Source organism: Tachypleus tridentatus, chromosome 7 (genome assembly GCF_004210375.1).
Source record: "Tachypleus tridentatus isolate NWPU-2018 chromosome 7, ASM421037v1, whole genome shotgun sequence".
Taxonomy (NCBI): domain Eukaryota; kingdom Metazoa; phylum Arthropoda; class Merostomata; order Xiphosura; family Limulidae; genus Tachypleus; species Tachypleus tridentatus.
This window is the reverse complement of record NC_134831.1, coordinates 131,409,419-131,435,319: the sequence shown is the minus strand read 5'-3', so window position 1 is coordinate 131,435,319 and position 25,901 is coordinate 131,409,419. Positions and strand designations below refer to the sequence as shown.

At 34.0% G+C, this 25,901-nt stretch overlaps 1 protein-coding gene across 1 annotated transcript in view; it reads right to left on the bottom strand.

The window, feature by feature from the left end:
* LOC143256613 (uncharacterized) overlaps positions 1-25,901 on the bottom strand; it is a 74,252-nt gene that overhangs the window by 41,129 nt on the left and 7,222 nt on the right. The window contains exons 2-7 of the mRNA XM_076514034.1: positions 24,009-24,050; positions 12,332-13,766; positions 11,867-12,118; positions 9,064-9,205; positions 8,688-8,740; positions 7,670-7,768 (exon numbers count right to left, since the gene is read on the bottom strand). Coding sequence (XP_076370149.1) covers positions 7,670-7,768; positions 8,688-8,740; positions 9,064-9,205; positions 11,867-12,118; positions 12,332-13,766; positions 24,009-24,050 — 2,023 coding nt within the window. The remainder of the gene's footprint in view (positions 1-7,669; positions 7,769-8,687; positions 8,741-9,063; positions 9,206-11,866; positions 12,119-12,331; positions 13,767-24,008; positions 24,051-25,901) is intronic.

Genomic DNA, 25,901 nt, shown 5'->3' with positions numbered 1-25,901 from the left:
AAGCGCGTAAGGCGTGCGACTCGTAATCCGAGGATTGCGGGTTCGCGCCCGCGTCGCGCTAAACATGCTCGACCTCCCAGCCGTGGGGGTGTATAATGTGACGGTCAATCCCACTATTCGTTGGTAAAAGAGTAGCCCAAGAGTTGGCGGTGGGTGGTGATGACTAGTTGCCTTCCCTCTAGTCTTACACTGTTAAATTAGGGACGGCTAGCACAGATAGCCCTCGAGTAGCTTTGTGCGAAATTCCAAACAAACTAGAAAGTCTACATATCTAGCACAAAATCAAGACCGTAGCTATACGAAGTTCCTTCCTAGTCAACAGTACTATATATTTTAAGAAAATAGGTAACAATTTTTGAATACAAGCTCAAACAAATGAATTGTACGGAAAATGTTCAGTAAGTATTTATACCATAAATTATAGCTCTTAGCGATGGTTAAACGTTCTTCCATGCTTGTAAGTGAATAAATGTTTTCTTATGCAACTCAGTAAACGGCCCGGCATAGCCAGGTGGGTTAAGACGTGCGACTGAGGGTCGCGGGTTCGTATCCCCCGAGCACCAAACAAGCTCGCCTTTTCAGCCGTTTGGGGGCGTTATAATGTAATGGTCAATCCCGCTATTCGTTGGTAAAAGAGTAGCCCATGAGTTGGTGGTGATGCCTAGCTGCCTTACCTCTAATTTTACACTGCTCAATTAGGGACGGCTAGCGCAGATAGCCCTCGAGTAGCTTTGCGCGAAATTCAAAAAGAAAACAAACTCAATTGAGTTGATGTGGTCACTGTGTTGGATTTCTAAGGATTTTGTTTTCAGGAACTTGTGGATGTGTGTGTAAGCATTTCCGTAGAGCAAAGCCACATCGGGCTATCTACTGTGTCCATCGAAAGGATCGAACCCCTGATTTTAGCATTGTAAATCCGAAGACATAGCTGGGTGTGGATGGCTGAGATGCTGTATGTGAGTGTGTGTGTGTGTGTGTATTATGTATTTGAATGTGCCAAAGTTTCATATTATATTATGAACTTAACTAACTTTGACTAATGGTTTGTTTTTTTATTTTGTTTTGTTTTTAATTTCGCGCAAAGCTACTCGAGGGCTATCTGCGCTAGCCGTCCCTAATTTAGCAGTGTAAGACTAGAGGGAAGGCAGCTAGTCATCACCACCCACCGCCAACTCTTGGGCTACTCTTTTACCAACAAATAGTGGGATTAACCGTCACATTATAACGCCCCCACAGCTGAAAGGGCGCGCATGTTTGATGCGACCTGGATTCGAACCCGCGACCATCGGATTACGAGTCGTACGCCTTAACACGCTTGGCCATGTCGGGCCTAAATATTAGAAAGTTTAGGCTATGCTATCCAACATTTAATGTTGCTGATCACATCGAAAAAAACAAAAACAGTCGATACGTCATCTATAACACCACACTTAGCCGATTAACATTCTACAGCTGTCGAAACGTTTTTTTTTGCATATCTAACCTTGGACCTGTTGGTTCTCAGTCTGATACATTAATCACCAGACCTTGTTCAGACCTTTCCTTTTATTTATGAAATATGTGTTGCCTAACGTGAATAGTATACAAGCATTGAACTTTTTCATCATTTTCTTCAAGGAAGTAGGTTCACACACTCAAAATACTGACAAAGAATAAAAACAAATCACAAACAAAAAACTCGTTAATGGAACAATAGAAAAAATTCTTTAAGGCCATTTACAAATTTGATGATTATCAAATAAAAAGAGCATGCTGATAAGGGCCAACCTTAATGTTTAAAACAACAGATGATTATAAGTCACGCTCCAGTAGTATAGTGGTATGTGCGGATTTATAGTGCTAGAAACCGGGTGTCGGTACCCGTGGTGGGCAAAGTAGAGATAGCCCATTGTGTAGCCATATGGTTAACTTCAAGCAAACGACCCAAGGATTAAAACCATTTTCACACATTAAAGCAGACAAATTCTGTTATTGATTGGGAAAGACTGAATCCAACCCCAACCCCCAAGCCTTGAAAGATATTGAAGAAAGAAAAATAGAGCTAACTTTGAAAGAAAGAAATTTACTTTGATGGCACAAAAGAATTTAAAGTGTAGTGTACAGTCTTTTATAAAGGATTAATTTAATTGGTCTGAATTTGTACTTTGGATATCAGTATGCTTATGGAAGGATGCGCTTTTTACCGTAGCCTCACCTTATTACACTGTATTGCGGGCAGGGGCGCAGATCCTGGAGGGGATGGGGATATACATCTCCTCCTTCATTTTAGGTGGGGGGTATGGGGCATACAATCATCCCCACCTACAGTTTGGTCTGTTGAATTGTTTTATTGCATCACAGGCCTACAAATTGTGTGTTTGTTCTTGTGATTCTCGTGTTCTTAACAATCGAATTACGTAATTAGGCCTAGATGTAGGCTTTTTCAGTAGCCGAAATGTACATCTTTAATATAGGCGTGCTTCTAAGCTTTTCAATCTAAGCGATAGTTCGTAGGTATCAGACAGTAGGCCTAAGTATACATGCAAGTTTCGTGGCAACAAGATTACTCTGTGACTGCATGTTTACAGCTTTCAGGTTCACGTAATCAGAGATTACCAATTTGCAAATTGAACAGTCCACATAGGTGGTTGCAAAAATCATCCCCACCACATCGGGTGTAAAAAATCTACGCCCCTGATCGCGGGATCATAAATTGCACAGTCATGGCACCATTTAGCTGTGAAGAGCAATACCTCTAAAACAATCTTGCTTTATTCTATGATATCACAAATCGTGTATTCAAGGTACCATTTCCATTTAGTTGTAACGAACAGCGTTTTGGAAACATGCATCTGATACTTTTGCTAATTTCCGTTATTATATGATAGAAAATATTCAATAATAAAGTAAATGTACAAACGAAACGTTACTTACAAACAATATCCACTTTACGGTTATTCACTTATTCATTTAGAGTTTTTCATTTTTTTAAATAACCCATAGTGAAATAGCTATAAAGATTTAGCGGTACAGATAAAATTAATATAAATAGCAAAACCTATTTATTATTAGAAACAAAAATACAGTTTTTAAGAATGAATTTCTTTTCTTGAAACACGAATTTAGTTACATTTTAATTGTTAAAGTTTTTAACAAAGATAAGCCAGTTAGCTAAGATCTGTAACCTAATTTTCTGTTACACAACTCTTGTGTGTGTAGCGTTATGATGCAGGAGTGTCACGCTCTAAAAGAATGATATATATTTAAAAGAGCACGAAGACCCCCGAAGGTAAAAACTCAGGTTCTATTTACTTTTAATATACACCAGTTTATTTTGTCGAAAGTGAACTAATGTGTGTACGTGTGCAATTGTACAATTGGTCATAAAAAAAGACTTTATAAGCCACGTCTCCTTACAGAAACTTAATGATAAACAGTTAAATATGTTAGTGTCAATACCCTATTTAATAAGAATGTCTTTAAAATATAAAAAAGAAATGCATATGTTTCAATCCAAGATTGAAAAAAAAGTTCCTAATTTTGAACTGCTGACCATAGAGAAGGGGCAATCGGCTAACAGCAGCCGTTGTTGCATAAACAGCTGGTTATAATCAAATAGTGCTGAGCATGGTCAGTGAAATATTGCAGGTTCCAACCTAGGACTTTCTGATACACAGCCCGACATGTTGGTTACTAGGCTCAGAAACTGATAATTATACTTGGTAGTGATATGGTTTGACAAGTTGTATGAGTTATTGGAATGATCCAGTGTATATTTCTGAGGAAGCTGAGAATAAAGAATTCTAATTTCAAACAAAGGATGAAAAAATGTTTTCAGTCCTATTCTCATATGATATCAGCACAAAGATTAACATATCTAGAGTTTTAACTTTTATTTATGAGGTATGTAGAAATTTGAGAGGCAACCCATGCAAAGGAACACAAATCTACAAATTGAGTGGAATAACTTAAATCCAGTACAGTTAATGTCTCAATATTTTCTTAAGGTTCAATTCAATCAAAGTATTCCTGTCAAAAGAATCATATCATGTGACTGGTGTTAACCACAAAGTTATACAATTAGTTTTTTGTTCTGTGACCACTATAGGTATTAAAACTCAATTTTTAGCATGTATACCTAAACATGTATAAGAATTAATTTTTACACAGAATTTTTCCATACAAAATTGCTCCCCAGTGGCATAGCGATATGTCTGCAGACTTACATCTCTAAAAACTGGGTTTCAATACTTGTTGTGGGTAGAACATAGATAGTCTATTATGTAGCTTTGTGCTTAATGCTAAACAAAAAAAACAACAAACAAAATTATATCATTGTTTACAAGTCATGCTTAACATAACTTATTCTGAATTATGAAAAAGGCATAAGTGAAGATTCCCCATGACATCACAGAAGGTACTCTTTCCTGTTGGTTGAACTGTGACCAGAGATTGACATTCAACCTAGATTTCAAATTATATATGCATACTCTAAAATGTCAATGACAAAACGTAGATTTATCTGGAAAAGAAATAAAATCATCTGTGCTCCTGAGATATAGGTGAGAGATTTTGTCCAATTCTTTAGAGAGAAAGCTTATATTGTTTGTCTAAAATAATTGGGAATCAATTAAAAGGCAGTCTTTGCTAGTTGTTATCAATTTTAAATGAATTGACTACAGGAAAAGAAGTTAGTCAACAGCATCCACCACAAACTCTTTTTGCCTCTTTTGTAAGTTAACCATCACCTTTATAATACACACACCAACCCCCAAATTATTTTTTTCTTTTTTCGTGTTAGTAGTGGGAAGTGAGTGTTGAATGTGTAAGTCCATAGTCTGATGCACTTGCCCTGAAAGCTAGCAAATAAGTTAATTATTCTATAATAATATCAAATTAAAGGAAGATATAATTTTGATGACATAACCTTAATGCAGTTTGACTTTTAAAGGACTGAAATGATTAAACAATCTTAAATTAATATACAGTTTAAAGTCAAAGCTGTTCAAACTTAGCAGATTTCAATAATAATAATTTGTATGAGAATCAGTTATAGGTTAAAAAATTTTCCAGCATTATAACCTTCAAAGGTTAATACTCAGCCATAAGGAGCTAAGCGGTATCAGTTATAGGAAGCATTTTTTAAAAGTAAAATGATCAAAACTTGTACCTAAACAAACATGATAATAATGGTTTATATCTGTCTGTGTACAGAAGCTTTAATTAAAAAACGCATTGCAAAGATATCTGTCCTGTTGATCTCTGTTAGGATAGAACAACCATTTTATCATCGTGATTGTTCAAAGTATAATGTCATAATTTCATGAGTGTAATCCAAATAGCATGTAAGAAAAAGCAGCAAAGAAACAGATAAATTGCATAATAGTCTAAATATGGTAATGTTTGTTTAAATAAGTAAATGTTTTTAAATTTCTAGACACATCAACAAATTAATGGTTTTAAACAAACAATATCTGAGACGTTAATGTTACAAATCTTAGTTAGTAAGTCACTATCCCTCCTTTCTTTTCAAGTTTTTTTTAGCCACTGTGTATGTATAAATATTTTTTGTTTTTGGGGAAGGGGTCCTCTGGATTCTTATTACATCTCATCGTGGAAGAAATAGTTATGGAAACCTTAAATAAGACAAATCTAGAAGAAACTAATTTTGACTTTTTTCAGATTAATTAATGTCCAACTAGGAAAAGTTTCATCCCAGTTTTTCTTTTCAGAGAACAACACTCATTCATGTTCTTACCTGTAATACACTTATAACAACAGTTTCTATAAAGATATTACAAAATAAAAACATTGATAACATCAATTTATAGAAATTTTGTCTGAGTATAATATAAATTGATTAAAATAAACAGTGATCTATATGAAATTCTATGAGGAAAATTACAACCATCACTGCTTATTCAAGAATGGAACATTTTTTAAAAGAAATATATTGTAGCAAATATGTCTGGTCTGATAGAGCTAAGGGGGTGTTTTAATAAAGATCGTAAGAGAAACATTTAAGGATTACTTCTAGTTTAAAAAAAGAAAAGGTGTGTTCTGTGAAGATTCTCAAGGAAATGGTATAATAATTTATTGTGGTTATGTAAGGTATGGATTTTTATTAAAACCTTAAGATGAAATGTAGCAGTTGTTTTTTGGTTTTATAGAATAAATGGATTCTATAAAAATCATACAACAAGAAACAGGAATTCATATAGTTCTTGTAAAGTAAGTGGCTTTTACAGAAATCATACAAGAAAAAACACAGGGATTACTTTAGTTCTCTTAAAGTAACTAGATTCAATAGGAATCCTAAAAGATAATATAATAATGAGATCTGGTCTTATAAGCTCCAAAAAGTCTTATTCAAATCATAACAGGAAACCACAGGATATCTTCTAGCCTTTTAAAGTGCTGGAAATTCTACTATGGGAATTAAATGTGTTATAGTACACTTAGGTGGCTTATGTACAATTCCCCTTTCTCATCCAAAAAGTAAAACTTATTATATAAAGATCTTAAATGGGAAGTGCCAGACTCCCTTCTGCCTCTTTAATTTACTTGGGTAAACACCTATCTACAGAAATTTTAAGATGGTGTTTATTTTAATTCTACAATTTACTTAATAACAATAAGAAAATAATCTACCAGAATATTAAAGTTTATGTAAAAAGATACTGTAACACAAGCAAGATTTGTTTTAGAATATTCCAATTACAATACAATGGTTATTATAAAAAACAATCGTCTTGAGATAAACAAGGTTACTAAATTGTTTATGTTATTCTGAAAATATTCTTTTATTATCTCTTTTTATTGGATTTTGTGTGTTTGTATTATCTTACAGCAAAGCCAACATCTGCTTAACTGCTGTATCTATCTAATGGAATATAACTCATGATTTTAGCACTCCAAATCAAAAGATTTACCTCTGTCTTACTGGGGGACTTGGATTTTGTGAAGAAAAAAAGCTTCTGAAATGAGGTAAATATGCTTTTACACAATGCAGTTTCTTTTGTTAGGTAACTATTTGTATCTTTATTGTTGATTTACTATTCTGTCAGATATATATAGATATATAATTTTTTTGACGGTAAAAAACAGTCTTCTGTTTTTCAGTTCTACAAGTATATTATGCCTGTGGTGAGAGAATAATCACTGAAAATGTTAGTAGCTTCCAGTTAATTCAATTTCAACAAGATATACACATGTATTAAAGTCTGTATCAAAATTATACCTAACTGTCTATGTATTGCTTCTACCAACATACAAGAATATTAGTTCTAAAGAAACAAATAAGACAATACGATTGGAACATTATGGCAAAAACATTTCATTTGAACATTTGAACATCATATTAGAGACTGTAAATAGACAGTAATTTATCAGTCTGAACTTAGTACACTTTAATAATAATAAAATATTTTTTGTTTGATGTAAAAATACTTTTCATTAAATTTTTAAGTCAACTTGACTGAATGTTACAGGAAATATGCTCTCCTATATCTATATACAAACTTCTAAAAAAATCACAATATTTTCTTTTGCCTTCAGAAGATAAAAACAGAATTTAAGAGTTGGATGAGTATCTCTTTAATGGGACTTCAGGGTAAAGTGCTGTGGCTAATATTTGTGTTATATCAGCTCTGAAAAACTGTTTCTATGTAAGAAATAATGTACTACTTACATTAGTTGTGAGCTGTGATGTAAGAGTAGTAACTTTCTCATTGGCTTGTTCTAGTTCTCTCTTTAGCTTCTTAATTTCTTGAGATTGTTTGTCTTCAGTCTAAAAAATAAGATTTGTATAATATAAAAATATGTTCTTAGAAAATACAAGATATGACCTGAATTTTGATAAATTCATAAATCATTAATTTTTGTTTAAAAGTGTCAAATTTTTATTTACTTAAAATAAGAAATGGTATGAAAGAAAATCAAGTATGTATTATTTATAAAATAATAAAAATTCATGATTCTAAACTATAGTCAGTATGGTTAGAAAGCAGCATTCAAACATTACTAAAATAAAACACTTAGACAATCATTTTTGATGATGAGAAACCCACTTGAAATAAAAATGTATCTCAGAACAGCTGGTGTGGTGGGTTTTAACACACTTAGACAATCAGTTTATTTCCTATTCCACTATATTATAAGAACGAACAAAGGGAATATTATGCTTAACACAAAATATTATCATGTTGTTATTTCAAACAAATGGTGCATGGCAGATGAAATATCACTTTATTTTGTACATAAATTTTGATGTTTAAAAAACAGCCATCTACTTTTGGAAATCTGTTTTAATCTATATTATATTACTTCTGTGAAAAGTATATACGTAACTTTCGTTCATCTTTTATGTTATTATAGAGTTGTCATATATTTTAGTAAAAAATCCCTTTTGGAATCTTTACTGAATATTAAACGACCTAATACATATTTTGTGTAAATCTAAATGTTGAAAAATAAAATAATTTTAGTAAATATTATACCAAAATCACCTTATGCTAATTTGTTTTGTCGCCATTTGCTAAAATAAAGTTTCTTTATCAGTAAAATATGCAAACATTACTCAGAATACCAACCATATAACTTTAATGTTAATATCGGGAAAAGATACAGCGGTATTACAATTTTTGTTCTCAAAATCATATTCCTTAAATTTTTTCATTGTAAATAATTATTCACAAATGTAAACTCACTGCTGCAAACATGTTTGAAGAAGAAGAAACAACAGACAACGACGATCCATGCACTGAAATATAAAAAATAAAGTTTAGATAACTGAACACTTTGTGAATTTCGAAAAAAAATGTAGGACTACAAACGGTACATATGTATTGTTGTCACGTTTAATATATTAAAGAAGCTAATTTTGATTTATGTTAAAAATACCATATTTAGAAGTATATAATAAAATCATTGAGCAATAGTTTTGAAGAAAGATTTTTTCAAATTATATATATATATTTACACATACCAAGCCAACCTAAAAAAATGTTCTCAATATGCGTACATTTTCCAAAAATGTTCTTACAATAAACAAGTGATATTTCATTTATTACGAAAAAAACTTGCTTTCATCGTCTTTGTTATTTTCTTTTGACAACAAACCGCCAATATAATGAGACATTCTTGCGTTGGATGTCGCCACCATCGCGGTGGGTGTTTGAGGCAGTGAGGTTACGGAAGAAACAGGAAACAACTGACGTGTCGACCCCTAGTAATATAAATACAAAAAGATATGAATTCTGTATTCTTAATCTGTGATAATGTCCTAAAAGAAACTCAAGGCAACAGTTGATTTTTTTAAATAATTTTAATTTATGTTTAACATTTTAGTTTTACATTAATTTTAGTTTACATAATTTCGTTGCCAAATTATTTCTCATTATTCTTGTGACTTATAATAAATAGGGTTAAAGAAAGTTCTTTATCTTGACTGTCAACAATTATGTCTACAGTAATACTCCAAGAGTGGTTTTTCTTATACTAATTCTATCCTCGTACAAACAACAAGCGATAAAACTGAACTTTGAAGTTTTATTAAAATTAATAATAGGTATGTGTGTGTGTGCGTATACACTCGGGAGGTGGAGGTAAGAGACGCTGAAGATGTAACAAACCAATAATGGTTTTATAACTTTGCCGAAACGTTAATGAATTACAAATGGAACCAGAACCAAAATGAAACTTTGATAAACTCGAATAACAGGTTAAGTTTATAATTTCAAAATGTTGTGAATACGGTATGAAAACGATATTATTAAAAAATAATAATTCGTTTATAATCTTATTTTAGAAAATTAAGTATATATAGTTTCGGTAAAAAATGCATAACTTTTGAACATTCTAAGAATGCACACTTTTCACACACCTTATCCTGAATTTGTATTACACCTAATTTCTGTTAGAAAATATCCATTGACTGGTTTTTAATAGAACTCTCTCTACCTTCACACATGGGAAGGCGACTCCAATTTCTATACATACGAAAAGGAACTGATCAAGTGACTTTATCAAGTGCTGGTTTAAGCCTTATAAGTATCGAAATAGTCATATAATGGTTAATTTGCTAGACGATGCACAAGAGCAAATATACGAAAGGCTTTAAAAAAGTCGTTCATAAATCAAAATGTTAATAATAAAGACGGTTTCTGTTACAAGCTGTTCAAAGTCATCCGTCATCAGAAAACGTCACTGTGGCAATCGATAGGGAAAGTGTCTTCCTATTGGCTATTGAAGACTGTTCAATTTAAAAGTAATTATTTAACGATTGTTTAGTTTTCTTAGCAAAAGTGTTAAAAGTTAATTTTAAAAGTGATAATTATAACAAGTTTTGGTACATAATTCTGAGCGAGTCGCAAGTTGTGTGTGTAGTTTCATTGTTGTAGTAGGTTTTACTAATATTGTTGACGTCATCCTACACAAAGCTTCTAAGTTTTACTCTTTATGTGTAATATTTTTGTTACTATAGGGTTAGATTTTTCTATTGTGTGTTACAAATACGTGCAAATACTGAAGTAAGGTTAGTTTAAATAAAAGTAAAATGTGAAGTTGGACTGGGTGATTGTGAGTTTAGACATAAAGAGCGTATAATGGCGATTTCTAAAGTGAGAATCATAGCTTGTATGTAATAACAGAGACAGAGGAGAATAGTCTGTCTTGTCAAATGGTGTTCTAAAGTAACTGAACTTTCCTGTGTGAGCTTTAATAAAGGAGAGGATTACTTAAAGCTCTGGATAAAACTGTGAATTTACAACGCTAAACTCAGGGGTTCGATTCCCCTCGGTGGTCTCAGCAGATAGCCCTATGCAGCTTTGCCATAAGAAAACACACACACACACGGATAAAACTGTGATAGCCAATACTGTAACGACTTTTTTTTTAACATACGTTTGACTTGTTTTGATTGGTTTGTTTGTTCTGAATTTCGCGCAAAGCTACGCGAGGATTGTGTTCTTGCGTGTAAAGAAACCTGCCCATTCACACTTAGAAAAACTGACACTTGTATTACAGTAACTGTTAGTTAATTGTGATTTGGGGAAGGAATAGGCTATTGAAAATATTTAAGTCGAACAAGCTGTGTTCCAGTGGCTTAATTTCGTAGAATATTATCAACATTAAACTAGAATCAGATTTACGCGTGAAAGGCATTACAACGACCGTCACATGACAGTCGACTTAAAAGTTATGTTTTCATTCCCGACAATACGGTAATGGTGTGTAGAAAAACAGTATGACTCAGTTGAACCAAACTTGTAAGATAACGACAACACAAGATATATTTCAGAAAATTAAAACGATTAGTGGTGTTCGTACTGATCAAAACCGTTTCCAAGAACACAACAGTGACTCAGAAATTTTTTAAACTACTAAAACTACCTAATTTAAATTTCATGTGGCTCTTTTGGGATGAGCTGGGAAGTAGTTTTTTTCCACATCATATTAATTATTGACGATTGATTTTTTCTCCATTTTCTTTGGCTAAACAAGATTCTTGTTACGATCAAACAGGATATTGGGGAGGGGGGAACATAATAAAATGCGCCTTGTATTATATCCTGCAAATTGTTGTGAACGTTTTTGCACCGTTATTTGCCTTGAAATAATGATTTATTTCTATTATAAGTAACTTTTCCCAATTACAAACAAATCATGTAAACTATATAGGAAGAATTATGATATTGCATTCCTCTGTGATATAAATGTGAAACCTAACATTAAACCATAAAATTAGAAACACATCGCGTGTTGTCAAGGTTCGTCATAGCATCCTAATTTCAGTTTATTTGTGATCATTATACTTTAGGCCACATTTTTGACAAAAGACTTGAAGAACTTTATTATCTTGGATTCACAAACAACTTTTTCAACGTACCTGACCGTTTGATTTCGTGTTCAGTGTGATCGGTTGCCCATTGGTGTTACTAATGGTCGTGTGTCTAGTCATTGATGTGCTTCCCGTAAAGCTGCCCACTTCATCTGACCTTTGCAACATTGAAGGATAGAGTTTCTCCGATGTGGTTGACCTAATGGAGTTTGAACGAGATATATGCGAAGATCCAGTAAGCTCCTTCTGGTGGAGAATCAGGCGAGCGTGTGTCAGGCTGGTAGCACGAGCAGGTTGAATCTATGTAGTATAAAAATCACATACGAAACAGAAAATTTTCAAATAATCTCTAAAAAACTATTTTTTACGGTACCTAAAATGGTATACTATTTTATGTTATTATTTTCGGAGAAAAGATAACACAAAATGTAAGTTTTTAAGTCTGTAATACATATTCTGGCTGGTTCATTCACTTCTAATACAATAAATTAATTATTATATAAAGTATATCACCTGAGCATGTACACTGGAAGAAGTTGATGATAAAGAGTCCATACTCTCTACTTCAGTAAGCCCACCTCCATTATAGCTGCGTGTTCCTGATCCAGATGCCACCGAAACACCAGAACTGCCACTGTATCGTAACCAAGAATAGGGGGGCGTAAAAGAGTTGCTTACAACCGGATGAGAGTCGATATTGGCATAGTTACCAATGTTTCCATCACTTGGTTTTATTGGAATGGAGAGTCGAGGTCTGTTAACTGGGGAATCTCTGGACGTTTCTGTCAAACTAGGTAAAATTACGTAGTCTGAAATGGGATTAGACGTATCGTTGGGAGCAGAACAAGTTCCGTAGGTGGGATCCCGAAATCCAGTAACATTCAGCGGCATCAAATAATTTTGTTTTAACGTCTTCCTGCGACCTAAAGAACTGTATTCACTATCTGAATGAGCAGATGTACCATTGAAAACATATGTATCGTTGTATTTGTTCTGAATACTCGCAGACTCTTTAATTTTTCCTATCCGTTCATAGCTGTTTTTACCGCTAGAGGGCGATATGGAGATATTCCTGGGCAGACTTGACGATTGAATTCGGGTCCTACCAGGAGATTCTAAATAATGAGAATCGTTGTATCTAGCATCGTTTGACTTTTCTATTTTTGAATTGCTTTGTGCTTTGAAACCTTCTGTTCTGTTGCTACCACTGGACGAACTAGTTGGAGTACTGGATGACCTCTTCTCATTGTTTGTGCCGATTCCCGCCACACTAGCTGTTCGGCATCCTTGAACTCTTCTTTGTTCCTGTGGTTGTTGAACTAACTGATTAGCCAATGTGGAAGTAATTTTTGCATACTTTGAGCATGCGCTTCGTCCATTTTCTATCTCTTTTTCAATTACGATGTCCCCTTCTCGATACTTCCCTTCTTCAGTTTTGTGCATTTTGGGTTTGCTCTTGGGTTTCTGGCATTCATATAATTCGTATTTATTTAGCATAACATTTGAAGTGCAATTTTTGTTTTCCACGATGTCTGATGTAGAAAAGACAGAATTATTTTCTCTGCATTGTCCCAGTTCAGATTTACCTCTTCCAGCTCGTACTTGCTGCTCTTGATGTTGCAGAAGGTACTTCTTCCATTTAGTGGATGACATTTGGTGGAAGGCACTTGATTCGGTCTGCATCGAGCTGTCCATTTTTGATACGTTTACAGAATGACCACTAGAAGATCTTCCTGATGTGGTAACGCCAATATGATGGTTATCCCAGTCTCGGTTATTGTTTTCAACAACAAGAGAGCATTTGGTGGCTGTACCTCGTCTTTCTCGCTTCAAACTTCCATAATAAACTGATTCTAGGCTTACTGGTGATCCCCTCAAGTTGTCGTCGGTATTTACGTCCGCAATAGTGTCGCTGAGACTACTACTGACGGAACTGCTTTCGTCTAGACTAAAGAATAAAAACATGAAACTAAACATACTGGAATAAAATACTAACGGTTTTTAATTAAAACACAATGCGTTTTGATTAAAACTGGTCAAACAAAACTTTAGTAACCACTGGTAAACTAACAATAAAACTATGGGACCCTAAAACAGTAAATATAATATATTTATTTTGTTTCAAATTCTCTAAATCTCAATAACTACTCAGTAATAGCTGTGAGAGGGAGAGAGGCTTTGTGAGTGTGGTTTATTTTTTAGTGGGAATGACTGAAACTGAAAAGTACAAGTTCGTTGTCTAAATATATATTAAATAGATAATTACGTCATCGTTAACCGTCTGTAAACAGTGGGTTTATCCTGTGGTTATTATAATCAATCACTTTTCATGAACACAGGAATGATTTTTACATAAATGTTAAATGTCTTTTTTCTTCACGTATAAGGGCTGGCCCGGCATGGCCAAGCGTGTTAAGGCGTTCGACTCCGAGGGTTGCGGGTTCGAATCCCGGTCGCACCAAATATGCTCGCCCTTTCAGCCGTGGGGGCGTTATTATGTTACGGTCAATCCAACTATTCGTTGGCAAAAGAGTAGCCCAAGAGTTGGCGATGGGTGGTGATGACAAGCTGCCTTCCCTCTAATCTTACACTGTTAAATTAGGGACGGCTAGCGCAGATAGCCCTCGAGTAGCTTTGCGCGAAATTCATAACAAACCGACACATTTGAAATGAATTATACTTAAACAAAAAGTTTGTTCTTTCGAACACAATTATTTCTTTTTCAACAGATACATATCAGTTAGACCAGGTACTGTATCTTTAATAAACAATTCCAAACATAACGGTTTCCAATATCAGTGATTTCTCCATTCCAAAAACGAACTTTACACAGGCTAGGTTTGTTGAGATTCGAGTGAAGTTAGTTACCAGCGGACTTGTTCACTCGCCGTCTCTAACTTTGAAGCAATAGATTAGAGGAAATGTAATTAGTTAACACCAACTGCTGCCAAATCTTACTAACAAATAGTGGGATTGACCGTAAAATTATAACTCATCCACGACTGAAAATGTGAAAAGGTTCGAGCTCGCGACCCGCAAATTGCGAGTCGAACATGTGGTAGCCATGTCAAACCTCATAGACTAGAACTGTCGTAGTAACAAATCTAAACACAACTCTTTTCAACATAAGCCCGGCATTGCCAGGTGGTTTAAGGCGTTCGACTCGTAATCTGAGGGGCGCGGGTTCGAATCCCCGTCGCACCAAACAATTTCGCCCTTTCGGTCGTGAGGACGTTATAATGTGACGGTCAATCCCCCTATTCATTGGTAAAAGAGCAGCCCAAGAGTTGGCGGTGGATGGTGATGACTAGCTGCCTTCCCTCTAGTCTTGCACTGTTAAATTTGGGACGACTAGCACAGGTAGCTCTCGAGTAGCTTTGCACGAAATTCAAAACACATACAAAGCCATATAAACTCGTAGTACATGTCAACCGTCACGATACTGCAACCAACCAATAAGAAACATAAGAGCAACGTGCCCCTAATGCGCAGTACGTAAGTACTATCGATTGTAAATTTAGACTATATCACGTGCAACTTAAGAAAGTGGAGAGTGAGGTATGGCTGTTCTGGTAAATATTTAAATTTAATGAACATGTTTGCAAGTTATAGATGGCACTAGTTAGCAGTTCCGGGAAGTCACGACAGTCCTAATAAACCTGCAACGAATTACTATTTGCTCAAGAAAGGCCATTTTTTTAAACTATCTAAATTTGTCATTCTCAGTGATTTTCCTCTTGTTGATATATTTGTACATAAATATCTACATCTATCGTGCGACAATTACTTTTAAAGTAGAAGTGTTTTAATTAGTCACAGAATATTAGTTAACAGTAATATATGGGAGGAAAAATTCCAGAGAAAGCTTTAGTGGAAGATTTTTAAATGCGTAAAACCTCAAATATTTTTACTGCCATTTTCCGATCATTACTTTTAAATCTAGAATACTATCAGCAGTTTAGGTTTAATGTAGTTTTTCCACTGTCGATAAATGACAGTTGTTTAACGCGACCCACGCGTTTTTGTAAATCAGCTGCGTAAATATTATGCAGAAAGATTAGGCATAAAACGATGTAGTTTATTAAACATAATGCCACGGGAAGAAGTTCAAAAATAAACATTCTTACTCTAAGGTCCCGAATCTTCTGTACAACTATTCCCTTGAAAATAAGAGAAACAAGAGGGAAGACCACGTGACTGCAAATTCTCATTCGTTCGATTTGTCTACACTCTTTGAAAGGAGTAACTGGTAGGCACAGAACTTTTAATGTGAACTAATTAGCTGCTTGTTTACTTTGAATGTGCTAAAAACTCGTTGAATTGATACAATGTTCTTATTGTAAACAAAATGGTTGGTACATTAGTCTGGAAGACTTGTGTAATTCACGTCTCTTGGCCTAGCGTGTTAAGGCGTGCGACTCGTAATCTGAGGGTCGCGGGTTCGCATCCCCGTCGCGCCAAACACACTCGCCCTTTCAGTCATGGGAGCGTTATAATGTGACGGTCAATCCCACTATTCGTTGGTAAGAGAGTAGCCCAAGAGTTGGTGGAGGGTGGTGATGACTAGTTGCCTTCCCTCTAGTCTTAGACTGCTAAATTAGGAACGGCTAGCACAGATAGCCCTCGAGTAGCTTTGTGCGAAATTGAAAAAAAACAAACAAAACAATTCACGTCTCTATTCAGACTAGCCCACCACTAGTACAGGGGTATGTCTACGCACTTACAACATTAAAATCAGCAGTTCAATTCTCCTCGGTGGGCCCTGCAAATCGCACCCTGTGGCTTTGCAATAAGAAAACGCACAATAAAACATATTTGGACTTTTAGAGTAACCACAAACAAGCAAAATAAACTTCAAAAAATATTTTCTTAAGTTTCATTAAACAAAACAACTAAAAGATAGTTAGACTTGACAAGACAAGATCGGAATTATTAAGTAATCACAGTCATTTTCCGAGTTCATTATTCTGAAATGCATTCGTCATCACCAACGCTTGTGTATTAACATTTGGTATAGATAGTTCACGAGATTTCATGCAATTAATGATACTGTTAGAAGCGCTGCCCTATGGGCGGCTGATTGTGCTAGTAATTACTAACTGTACCATTTATATCTCATTGCAAAGATTTAAAAAAGTGAACATTTTTAAGAGGTCCTTCACGAGACAGTGCGGGGAATTTTTCTTGAAGAAACAACAACTATGTGAACTGAGTTTTCTTAATTTGAATTGATTTTTGGACATTTGTATTGTCTAAAAAGTGGGCACTTATTCTATTTTATCAGCGTTGGGGACGATAAAAGTGACTTGAAGTGGTAACATGATTGAAATCCGTCAGTACATCACGAGCTTAACAAGAAGCAAGGAAGTTTCTAGGTGGCATGCAAATGTATTCAAGAACCATTTAGAACCAACTTGGAAGATACTGTGCTGCAAGCCGAGTACAACACTATGTCTGTAGCTGCTTTCGAATTATTCCTGTTTACTCATCCTACTGTTGACTATCGTGATGCTTCGGTCTTCCTGATTGAATCACAGGTGAAATCATTTTTATCTCACTTGAAAGCTAAACATAAAAGGTGTTAGCAGAAGCATAAAATGTTGGTATTTACTAAATTAATAATGCTGAGAATGTGACTTTAGTGATGTACACTGAATTCACTCTCAGGGGGTAGGCTTACTTGTACAACAACTCAAGCCCAAAATAAACCAATACAAAGGAACACCTTTATGCCTATATTAATAAATATATCCAACATCTAAACACGCCCTCTACATTCCTCAATTACACAACCGCCTTCAAACATGTGGTCAGCTATCGGTCAGTTACCTCTTTCCTTCTTTGTGAACCTGACAATGACTGAAGAAGGTAGAAACATTGTTCGCTCCTCTACATAGTTCTTTCTCTATCCATACCAGCCGTTTTTACATATATAATAGACTTTAGTGCTAACAAACATGGCGACTTGAGGATTCTGTATTTCACTCAAATATCTATCAATTAAACACTTGTCTCGATAAAGACACTCCTTCACTCATGAGATGCTGTTAAAAAGAATCTTTTTGTGGGACGTGCTGCACGGGAAAAAGAGTTCGCATTAAGTTCTTTATTTACACATAACTCAAAGCATCAAAATTATTTAATGAACAAATCTCAAAATTTTTTAAGCTTTTACTGATATAAGCTGTAATGTTATAATATATTGAAAGTAGTGCCCTTTACTAAAACGTACAGCAGTTTTTGAGAACCCCAGTTTCTTAGTACTAAATTACACCACTAAAGAAATAATCAAACCCTCACGTACAGTCCTAGTGAGAGTCGTGTTCTTGTTGTGAGGAAACTTAAAATTATGTTCTATTATAATAAAACGGTTGTTGCATCTATTACAGATATTTTTTCTAATTTTCTGAATCTTGAATACCGAAATTGTGATTTTTTATGGAATTTTGTCACACACATAGATACATATATGCTGTGTTCGTTATAATAAGATAAATAATGTGACCACTACTGAGTTTATCGTATACTATCTGGTCTAATAAGCCCTGGTATTAGGCTAAGGGCCTCATCGGAGCTGGATATGACAAACACATCACAAATGATATATTATTGCATTCTTCTCTAGTTTCACTTATAATTGTAATAATATGGTATATCGCTATCACATTTCATCAGAACTTGGTACTGTTTCTACATGATCAAAAGCAGTATGATTGAAAGGGTATCTTGGACAGATTTTTGTTTTATTAGGACAGTTGCTTCCAAAGTATTTTTGGTTTGTGGAGCCACTCGACACAATGTTCGATGGAATTGAAATTCGGTTGCTGAAAGACTTTGTTCTTCAACGAAAATTTCGAGCCAATTCAGTCAGATGGAGAAAATGTTTACGTTTATTAGGTTGAAGTCAAAGTTATTTGCACCAGAATATGGTAGAGTAGATATTTGTAAGATATGATTTTCATTATATGTGGCATTACTGCTTCTCACACTGTTAATTCACATTACTACCATATATACCACAATACTCTAAAAAAATAGGTTTAAATCTGACTCAGTATTCTCTTTTTAAGTCTTAGCTGGCATGGAAGCTTAACCCGACTTTGGTATAGCAAAATATTTGAGTTTTTGATAACCGTGACACGGACCATATGGTAATTCCATGTCAGTAACTTTTGTTTGGGAAGTAAAAAGCAAATTAAATAATCTGGTGAGAATCTTGAATATTGATTTAAATTAAAAGTTTAAAACCACTGGTTTAAAATCAGAGTAAAAATATTATCAAAATAAATAAAATGTATCACAAAATTGAAATTTCAAAAACGAAACGAATATCACTTGCAGATATAATAATATGAAGCAGTTTGTTTGTTTTTTGAATCTCGCACAAAGCTACTCGAGGGCTATCTGTGCTAGCCGTCCCTAATTTAGCAGTGTAAGACTAGAGGGAAGACAGCTAGTCATCACCACCCACCACCAACTCTTGGGCTACTCTTTTACCAACGAATAGTGGGATTGATTGTATCATTATAACGCCCCCACGGCTGAAAGGGCGAGCATGTTTGGCACGACGGGGATGCTAACCCGTGGCCCTAAGATTACGAGTCGCACGCCTTAACACGCTTGGCCATGTCGGGCCATATAAAACAGATTTAGGACTAATTAATTACGTTAATATAGAATGTTTTAAAAACAATTTTAGTATTAAATTATACATATAAGTAAATGTAATTTCATGAGATAACAAAAACAACCAGCACCAGGGAACAAATCATTGGGTGGGTCATTATGTAATGTACCCAGGATTCTTGATATAATATCCATATTGGGAGTTCAACGTCCATCAAGCTTGACCTCAACTTCGCTGGCCTTATATGATTAGAAGAAGAAGGAAATAAAATGGGGAAGAAATATAGGTGCTCTAATCTCACATCTTTACTATCTTTTGCTCTCTGCAACTAGATGTGGGAGGATGGTTGCTCAAAAAACATAAATAAATAAAAGAAAAGAAAACAATAAAAAGAAAGAAATCATAGAATATAAAATATCAATGGATGAACAGTAAAACTTTCCTTGAATTTAGCATTCCAGTCCCCAATATAATATTTGGGCATTATTACGAAAATGTTAATGTATTACTATAGTAAGCCCAACCTAAATTATCAGTATAGCTTCCATCCAAATCTGAAATGGTTCTAAATTTTTTTTAAACTTTGCACAAAGCTACATGAGGATTATTTGCGTTAACCGTCCCTAATTTACTGGTAAAAAACTAGAGGTAAAGCAGATAGTAATCATCACCCATCGTCATCTCTTTTACCAACTAATAATGGGATTGACGGTAACATAATAACATCCCCAAGGTTGAACGGGTGAGACAGAGATTTGAAACTGCGATCCACAAATTATCAGTCAAGCGTCCTAACCTTCTAGCCATATGGTTCTAAACGGATCCACTGACGATCAGGCCTTATACACAATTACATTAATTCATCTTTTTGCAACATAAGTTATCAAGTAAATAATTAGAATTATTTTAATTACAATAAAGTTTAGAAATTATTTTTTATTGTCTATATTATACTTTTGTTTTAAATCACTATTTTCAAATTTAAATACGTACTTTAATATATAATATAAAAACTACAATATTTAAAGTTTTCTCATAGAACCCACAAAAAATCAGTTTAAGTACTAATAGGTTAATATTAGATATTAAGTACTGTGAACTGCTGCATATTTTACAATATCTAATAACACGTAAATAAAAATGCTTGTATGGCATTTGTTGGTACATAACAGTTCGTGAAGGGAAGTCCACAATTTGAAATATGAAACTATTTATTTTATAATAAATTTTAATACTATTATAATTGGTAATTATTTTAATACTTAAATCTATATAATGTGCTTCAAAATTTCATATAGCAGTGTTCGTGATCTGTGGAACTGTAGGATAAATGTTACCAGTATAATGACTTATTACTGGATTATGAATATTAATTAAATCACCAATATATTTACATATTAAATAAACTAATTTTGGATTTGGAAATTTATTTATAAATTTATTTTCGTAATAATAAATATATCAATTTGCAACGTAGCTTAAATAATTAGAACCTATCGATGTACCTATTATTTCTTTATAAATGTGACTATAAAAATGAATATAATTATTATGTATGCAAAAACTAACATATATAGTTTTGATATTATTGGCACTAAAAGTATGCTTTTCTATGGGTAGATCTATAAAATGATATATTATAGAATTTATCACCAAATCACTAAGTGGTATAGTTGTAAATAACGCAGTGAAAAAGTATGTTTGGATTATTATATCTACTAACTGTGTGTTATTTAAAATTTCTAGTGCCTTTAAGACGGGTTCATTATTTTTAATCATCCAGAAATCGTATTTATTATTTGCATTTCTTAACAAATAACTGATACAGTAACTTTATAATAACACTGCAGGTTGTTTCAGCATAGTATTTGCTGAACTAGAAATTAAACGAAATTTAAGAGGAAATTTGTGTTAGCTAAGATTGAATACTAATACGATAATTCAGAATATGGATTAGGTATAGAATCAATAAATTGTGAATTGTTAGTAAAATTTTCTTTAGATGTATTTTGTAAGTTAAAAATTTGTGTAATGTTTACCTTATTAGTTATCATTTGTGCATAAAAACGTTTATAGGTAAAGTCAAAAATTACAGTTGGTTTTATCAACAGGCACCATAGTATATCTGTCCTGTATATTACAAATTTTAGTTTTGAATTCACAAAAGTTCAATCTATTTTATATTTATTTAAACTAATAATTTATTTTAAATTCTACTAATAATATAATAAATCCATTTTATAAAGCAGTTTGGAAGCTAATATGTAGAACAACTAAGTTTCAGAATACAACCACCTATGCTTTTCTTTGTATATTTAAAATATCTACTTTTTAAAATTTTGTAGTTTTTCCGTATTTAGCAACTTTTCCCATATTTTTACTTAAATAATTATCTTTTATTGTACCCATATTTTCAGGAATAATATCTTTATGAAAAGAAGCTGTCAAGGAAATTGATTGGCAATTACATGGTACATTTTGTGCATCATTTATATCAAATTATATTAAAAAGTCTGTTGCAATTTATGAATTAAAACTGAAAACAAATTTCATAGAATTAAGAAACAATTTTAGAAAATTTCAAATCGTTAACACGTTTATTCTTTAGAGTAATTATTATACATAGCAAGATTTTTTTAGAAAATGGAAAATTTATATAACTTAAATCGAGACTAAATTTATAATCTCGGAAATTACCCGTTCAGCATGATTTTTTGGAGTAAGATGGTAGAGAGAGATAATAAATTAGTAAACAGAAAATCAGTAAAAGTAAGAAAAGGGCTTGCGAAAATATGTTACCAGTGTTAAGAACTAATAAGAATATGCCTGGTGATAGTGTTAGCACACTGCTGGCCAAAATCTCAAGGCCAATGAACATAAAGAAAAATATACATTTTATGTTGTTAGACTAAACTACTTATTTGAGTAGAGCTTCGAAAGATGAAAATAATAAAAATGAAAATAAAAAAAACTTTTTTAGCATTTAATAGGAAAAATGTGAACACTGTGAAATTAGCCTAAATACTAGCTGGTCAAAAGTTTAAGACCATACCAAAAAGAAGTCCGAAACAGGGTAGGAAATGCCCAACAAGAGGTCTCAGTAGTGATCTGCATGGCAGTCATTGCGGATAACTTCAAACATTCGCTTTGGTATGGTCGATATAAGCGTTTGCAGAAGGCTGGCTGGAATTTCATTCCAAGTGATGAAGATGGCTTCACGAAGATCATGCACTGTTTGGAATTGACGTCCATTTCTATGGACTTCCCTTGTCATCCACCCCCAAACATTTTCAATGAGGTTCATTTCGGGCGAACACGCTGGATGGTCCAAAAGAATCACGTTATTCGCCTTGAAAAGTCCTTTGTCCTGCGAACATTGTGCAGCGTTGTCCTGCTTAAAAATCCAGTCATTTCCACACAAGCGAGGGCCTTCAGTCAATAAGGATGCTCTCTCCAACATGCCAATGTAGCCAACTGCTCTTTGACGCCCCTATATAACCTGAAGCTCCATTGTTCCATGGAAGGAGAAAGCACCCCAGATCATGATGGAACCTTCTCCACTGTGTCGTGTAGAAAATATCTCCGATGGGATAACCTTATCGTACCAGTAATGTTAGAAGTCATCTGGACATTCCAGGTTAATTTGTATCTCATCGGAGAACAAAACTTTCTTCCATTTTTCTACGTCCCATGTTTGGTGCTTCTCAGCAAAGTTAACCGAGCTGTTTCGTGGTGTGGAAGGAGGCGTGGCCTTTGAAGACATTTACGGTTTTTAAAGCCTTTCTCTCGTAGATGCCGTCTTATTGATCTTGAGCTGCATTATGCGTCCGTAAGGGCCTTATTCTGGTTCGACGATCGGCTGGTGTCTTGCCGGACAACCCGTCGAATCCTCCTGCTCAACGCCGGCGAAATTTTCTTGGGCCGAACACTTGAAATTCTCGTTCTGTATCCCTCAGGGTTTTTAAAGAAATTTACAACAGCAGTTTTTACTACGCCCAATTTCAACAGCAATGGCACGTTGAGAGAGACCTTGCCTTTGCAGCTCGACAATTCTGCCACGTTCAAACTCTGTCAATTTTTTAGCCTTTGTCATGTTTTTACCCAAAGTAACACAGGAGATGTCAATGGGAGATGTTGACAACGCTAATGCTTGAATAGAAATGACTAAATTTCGTTACGTGTTTACCGATTAACGCTTAGTTCCAGTATGGTCTTAAACTTTTGACCAGCTACTATTTAGGCTAATTTCATAGTGTTCACATTTTCACTATTAAATGCTAAAAAAGTTTTATTTTCCCTTCTCTTATTTTCATCTTTCGAAGCTCTACTCAAATAAGTGGTTGAGTCTAACAACGCAAAATACATAATTTGTCTTCATATTCATTGGCCTCAAGATTGTGAGCAGCAGTGTATTTATAGTAATCGTATCAGATGAAAAAAAGTGAAAAATGAGAATTTAAAGAAGTATAAGGTAGCTATTCATAATACAGTATTATCCATTAATATGATAAACATACCAGGAAACAAACATACTTTTAATAGCATACATCTTGGATAACTTACCGAAATTTGTTTAATAGGCGTTGTTGGCCTGACTTATTTTTCCTATGAGGGAAAAAAATAAAATCAGATGGAAGAAACCAAATAATCATTTAATATTGACAACACCCTCTGTACAAGTACTACCGCTTTGTTACAAAGCACAAAAAAAAGATTAAAATGATTTTGAAAAATTAATGTTTGAAAACAATTGTAAACACATACATTACAAAATTAATATTTCTATTAAACCATCATAACAATTCTATTATAAACAGAAGTTTTAATTTATCATATATTATTCTAATTTTCTCGAATATTACTCACGCCGAAAAATGCTTGGTCTTCTTTACTACCATGGTAAAACATTAAAAAAAACAACAAGAAAATTGCAAGTAGTTTAATAATCATTTGTGAAATTATTTCTAAATTAAACGATAAAATAACTGAAATAACATATTAAAATGAAGTTACTGCTGTTATATTTATTTTCTTAAATTAAGAAAAACGCTATAACTTGTAAAGCACTTGAAATTTTTAAACTTTAGAAACATAATCTGTATTTGATGTTTACTAAAATGTACTAATTTGCTGTCTGTTTACTGACAGATTCAGAAAGGTTGCTGTTTTGAATTAAGCACAAAGCTAAACAATGGGCTATCTGTGCTCTGCTCACCACGGGTATCGAAACCTGGATTTTAGCGTTGTAAGTTTGCAGACATACCGCTGAGCCACTGGGGGGCGATTCAGAAAGGTGCCTATTGAATATGTCTGGAGCGAAACCCTCACACTGTTTATTTTAATTATCCTGCCCATTAATCATTTAACTACCTTTACCAAGGCTCTTACTTATTTTTCATTTATTATAATGAGTATAATTTTTTTTCTGTACTTCGGAAAGACTTAAACTCTCACCTGGCATCTTCTTGTTAGCAAAGCGAATGGTTCTTTGTGCAACGCATTCGTTGCTCAATCGAATTCAGTTTAGTTTATAACACAGTCAGTAACTGTGATTCAACTTAAATGAAACAAAATTTTCAGAAGCAAATTTACCTTGTTAAAGATTTTTAGCCGCGGCACAATGGCTCGTACACTGGTCATGAGTTGTTTTTTATCAAGTACAGACTTTTAACTCACAGCTCCGTCATCTCTTCTCCCATTTGAGATATAATCACAGTTTTGGACCTGCGAGTTCAACCTTATTTGATTAATGTGCTTAATCTTGCCCAGTGTCTCATAGTTTAGCTCATTCTAATCTTTTCTAAAAGAATTTCATTTTGAGGGTAGGCTGGTAGAGATCCTGAAAAGTAGTAAAATTAAATCGGGTATACACGCCCCACGCTTGGTATTGCTAGCGCACAAAAATGTAGCTAATAAAAAAAAAGCCTCCCATAGATGAATTTACTCTAATTTTACCTAAAAGAATTTCGAGTGCCATAGCTATTGAGGCCCGGCATGGCCAAGTGTGTTAAGGCGTTCGCCTCGTAATCCAAGGGTCGCGGGTTTGAATCCCGGTCGCACAAAACATGCTCGCCCTTTCAGCCGTGTGGGCGTTATAATATGACGGTCAATCCCACTATTCGTTGGTAAAATAGTAGCCCAAGAGTTGGTGGTGGGTGGTGATGACTAGCTGCCTTCCCTCTAGGGACGACTAGCACAGGTAGCCCTCGAGTAGCTTTGCGTGAAATTCAAAACACACGCCATAGCTATTGAGGATTCCCTCTTGTTTTTTGTATACTTTAGTCGCTCTGTTGTCTTTTTGGTTCTCTCAGATGATATTTAAAAAAATAATGAACTTTTCTGACTATTTTACATTTAAAGTAGAATCGGTGAAACAAAACAAACGCAAATTTTAATATTATTCTAGCATATATGTGATCTGCCGTGTAGTCAAGTAAACCAATGAAAAGGATTTGA